Source organism: Pundamilia nyererei, unplaced genomic scaffold (genome assembly GCF_000239375.1).
Source record: "Pundamilia nyererei isolate P.nyererei 1_Seehausen unplaced genomic scaffold, PunNye1.0 scaffold00229, whole genome shotgun sequence".
NCBI classification, from domain to species: Eukaryota; Metazoa; Chordata; class Actinopteri; order Cichliformes; family Cichlidae; genus Pundamilia; species Pundamilia nyererei.
This window is the reverse complement of record NW_005187630.1, coordinates 510162-513816: the sequence shown is the minus strand read 5'-3', so window position 1 is coordinate 513816 and position 3655 is coordinate 510162. Positions and strand designations below refer to the sequence as shown.

Sequence of the window (3655 nt, the reverse complement as noted above, 5' to 3'; positions counted from 1 at the left end):
AGCAAGCTAGAAGACTGGCAAAGTTATGGAAGAAACACATTAACAAGAGAATTCTGAGTAAAACCAAAGTTACTTTCCCTAGTAACTAGTTACTTTGAAAGTAACAAGTAACTTGAAGTAACGGAGTTACTTTTGATAGAAGTAACTAGTAATGTAACTAAGTTACTCATTTAAAGTAACTTACCCAACACTGCATATAACAGTTCCTTTGTTTTGAAGAACGTACACTGAACTACACCTACATTCTGCTTCAGACATTTATCAACCACAAGACGAGACCACATCATTCTGCTTTCAGTCATCCTAAACCCACGCTCATTTATCTGTGACTTATTGATTTATATTGCACAGACAGTAAGAACGGCATGCATGCAACATCATTTCAATGCACGTTTGACTACTGTTTGTCCTTGTGTTATTCCTAAAATCTTAACTTTCTTATTAAAAAATATCCAGTCTGAACTCAGAGCTTGATTGATCCTGGGTGCCACATCACTTAAGTTTAAGTGGTTTCTTGTGTGCAGTACCACAGCTTTGGACACAGCTTATAATTTTTACATGTTTTCAGCTGTTCTTAAAGGTGCATGTAATAAGAAAACAACATAAAAAAAAAACCTCTGCCACTAGCATTTTAGTTGAAATTCCTACTCTAATTATTTAATTATTCTTTAATTATTTTTGAATTACCGGCTTAAGCTTATCATTTCTAATTAGTTAATGTTTTTATGTATTTACCTTAAAGGAAACCGCAGTCGCTGTGTCGCGCTATCCTTAGCACAGGGATAGGGTAAAATGGAGGCAGATGATCGTATATGGTGACCCTTAAACGGAGCAGCCAAAAGAAGAGTTCTGTTAATAAAGAGATCCACCATACCACTCCTGAGGGCTGAAAATGCCCAGCTGATGATATTTAATGATATTTGAGAAACACTGAGGTTTTGTTTCCGTTTCAATGCACACTTCGAAAAGTCTGCATGAAAATACCAATTACAATTATTTATTTCCATAACATCCAATATAACACTTTCATTTTAAGACATGAATCAGTTGAAAGTGCTCCAAACTTACTATTACATGTGTGTTTCACGTTCACACATCTTTCCTGAAATAAAAAGCATCCCCTGAAAACATCCATCTCCGTTCTCAGGCTGATATGAATTTGAAATCAAATAAGTTATTGTGAGCTTAACAAATGCAGCAGTCTTGTGACTGAAAGGTCTTTAATCATAACATACTTCCAGGCAGAGGAAACATGACCAAATGTGCAGCTTTGATCCGGACTGGGAGGTGTAAACAGATCTCACCAATTAAACTGGAACAGTAGTAACTGAACTGCTCTGAACCACACTGTATGGTGTTTAGACATCAAGTTTACACGCAGTGTTCACAGGTTTTAATTTAACTAATTAACTTTATAAAAGATTAAACTTTACACTAAACTAATATCATAAAGAATGCCAGGAAGAGACATTTCCATGGCTGGATGACTCACAGCATGAACACACGAGGACTTATTAAATATTTATGAACTATTCACTAGAAGAAAACAATCTGTCTGGAACTTTATCCTCAGTGCCCATATTTCCGACAGCTCCTGAAAGCAGCAGCAGGCTGACTGGCTCTGTGAAGATGGCGGACTGCATACGTGTTCCTCTGCTCCTGCTCTTGATGTGCATCTTTTTGTTTGTACATCCGATTCAAGCTCAAAACAAAGCTATTTCCAAACTTATTGCCGGTGTCGATAAAATGCAGAACCCAGTTGGAGGTCCGGGGCCCGCGGCGGGGAACCCTGGAGTCGATGAGAGGAACCAAGGCGCCGGGGCCTCGCTGTCTCGGAGGCGCTCTACCGGCTGGAAGTTGGCTGAGGAGGCGGTGTGCAGAGACGACCTGACCCGGCTTTGCCCCAAACACTCCTGGAACAATAACCTGGCGGTGTTGGAGTGTCTCCAGGACAGGAAAGAGGTATATTCGCGGGAATGGTAGCTTTAATCCCGGAGAAAGAGGCAGGGTGTGCCTGCAGAACGAGCTAAAGCTAGCTGCTAGCAACCAGACAACGTCACGCCAAACGCCAGGCAAAATTACAGCAATTTATGATTTTTTGTATCGTTTTTAATGTAACACCCAGTGCATGAGAGGACTCAAAACATTTTCATAGTCGTTGAAGTTTAGTTTTCAATTCGGCGTGCTACAGTGCCAGGAATGCAAGGAACTGTGTCTCAGCTGAATGCTTCAAATTGGAAAAGTGAGACGTGGATAAGAAAAAAAGAAACTGGTTACCATTTAAATAAAAGTTGGACTATTAACAGGCCGAATTTGTCTGAATATATTACCGACTCAGATTAACTATAAACTTGGATCAGAGTACCTATAGGGATTTAATATTGGGCTAAAACTGGTGGATTGTTGGTGCTCTACGGAGTAGTTAAAACACCACGTATGTTTCGGATTAGCTAGCGGTTAAATGTCAAATTATGAAAGAAAAATGCTCCTTTGCTGGTATAACAGTCCGCAGAAACCCAGCGGCACTCTGGCGTGGACAGATGGGTAACCGAGTAACTTTTTAAACCGAGTGACTTTACATTAAAGCTGTTAACTGTTCGGCAGCAGTTGTCGCTAGCTCTGGTAGCCTTGGCGAGATGCTAACCCAGATAACGTTACCAAACCTGCTGCTGGGTGATTTTAAGCTTTTTTTACTTTTAATTTCAGACCCCGATGGTGATTGATAGGGGTGTTGTCCACCTAGTGTGCGGTTGTTATGTGTTAAAGATTGATGTGAGACAGACTGAAGTGTTAGGACTTATTTTGTCTGATGGTTTCCCCCTGGGGAAGGCTGTTGGTGGCCTCTGTGCAGCCCCGTTATTCTCTGTGGTTTTGGGGGTTGTGAGTGTTGACTTGGCGCTGTTAAAGGTACCTTTTGTAATTACCCCCTGGAAATGTGATTTCAGCTTTGACCACAAGAGGCAGCGTTTTATGTTGGGATGTTCTTAGATGTGCACCAATCTAAGAATAAACTTTTTTTGTTTTTTGTTGTTTTTTTTACAGTAAAAGTCATTTAAATCTAACCTTGTACTCTTGCAGTAGCAGAGGAAGCTTGTGCTGAAAAGGAACCCAAAAATGCTTTACAGTACAGTGAGATATTAAATTGTGATGTTATCTTTAGTTCTAATAGAAATAAAAGTATATGTATTTTTATATATGTGTATCAATATGAAGATAACAAAACGGTTAATAAAACTCTGTAAGAAAGGTTTTCTTTTAGATTATCACAGTGGCTGGAATTATGTACATCTGATGACTTTAATGACTGGCCTGGTTAAACAGGGAAGGTACCTGGTTTGACTAGCTGCATTGATGTCTAATCAGAGCAACACATGACATTATGGATAGACGGTAGGATGATAGTTTTAGTAAAATTAGGATAAATAATAAATCTCCTCATCTTTGGTCTTTGAGAAAATGTGGGCATCTTACCACAGCTGTTTATGTCCTGCAAATAAATCCCTCTTTCATTCTCAGGAAGCTGTATGCCTTTATAAAACAATATGTAGAAAACAAGTAATGAGCTTTTAACTTTATAATGCATTTTCACTTTCCAGGCAGTTGTTGGCTCTGGTTGTACATAATTTAAAGCATTTTACAAAAGGGGCATAAGAAC

General features: G+C 39.2%; 1 protein-coding gene across 3 annotated transcripts in view; it reads left to right on the top strand.

Moving 5' to 3' along the window:
• The first annotated feature begins 1590 nt into the window (after positions 1-1590).
• LOC102200340 (Golgi apparatus protein 1) overlaps positions 1591-3655 on the top strand; it is a 38863-nt gene continuing 36798 nt past the window's right edge. For all 3 annotated transcript variants that reach the window (XM_005748772.1, XM_005748771.1, XM_005748770.1), the window contains exon 1: positions 1591-1962. In XM_005748772.1, the coding sequence (XP_005748829.1) occupies positions 1630-1962 (333 nt within the window). In that variant the 5' untranslated portion in view covers positions 1591-1629. The remainder of the gene's footprint in view (positions 1963-3655) is intronic.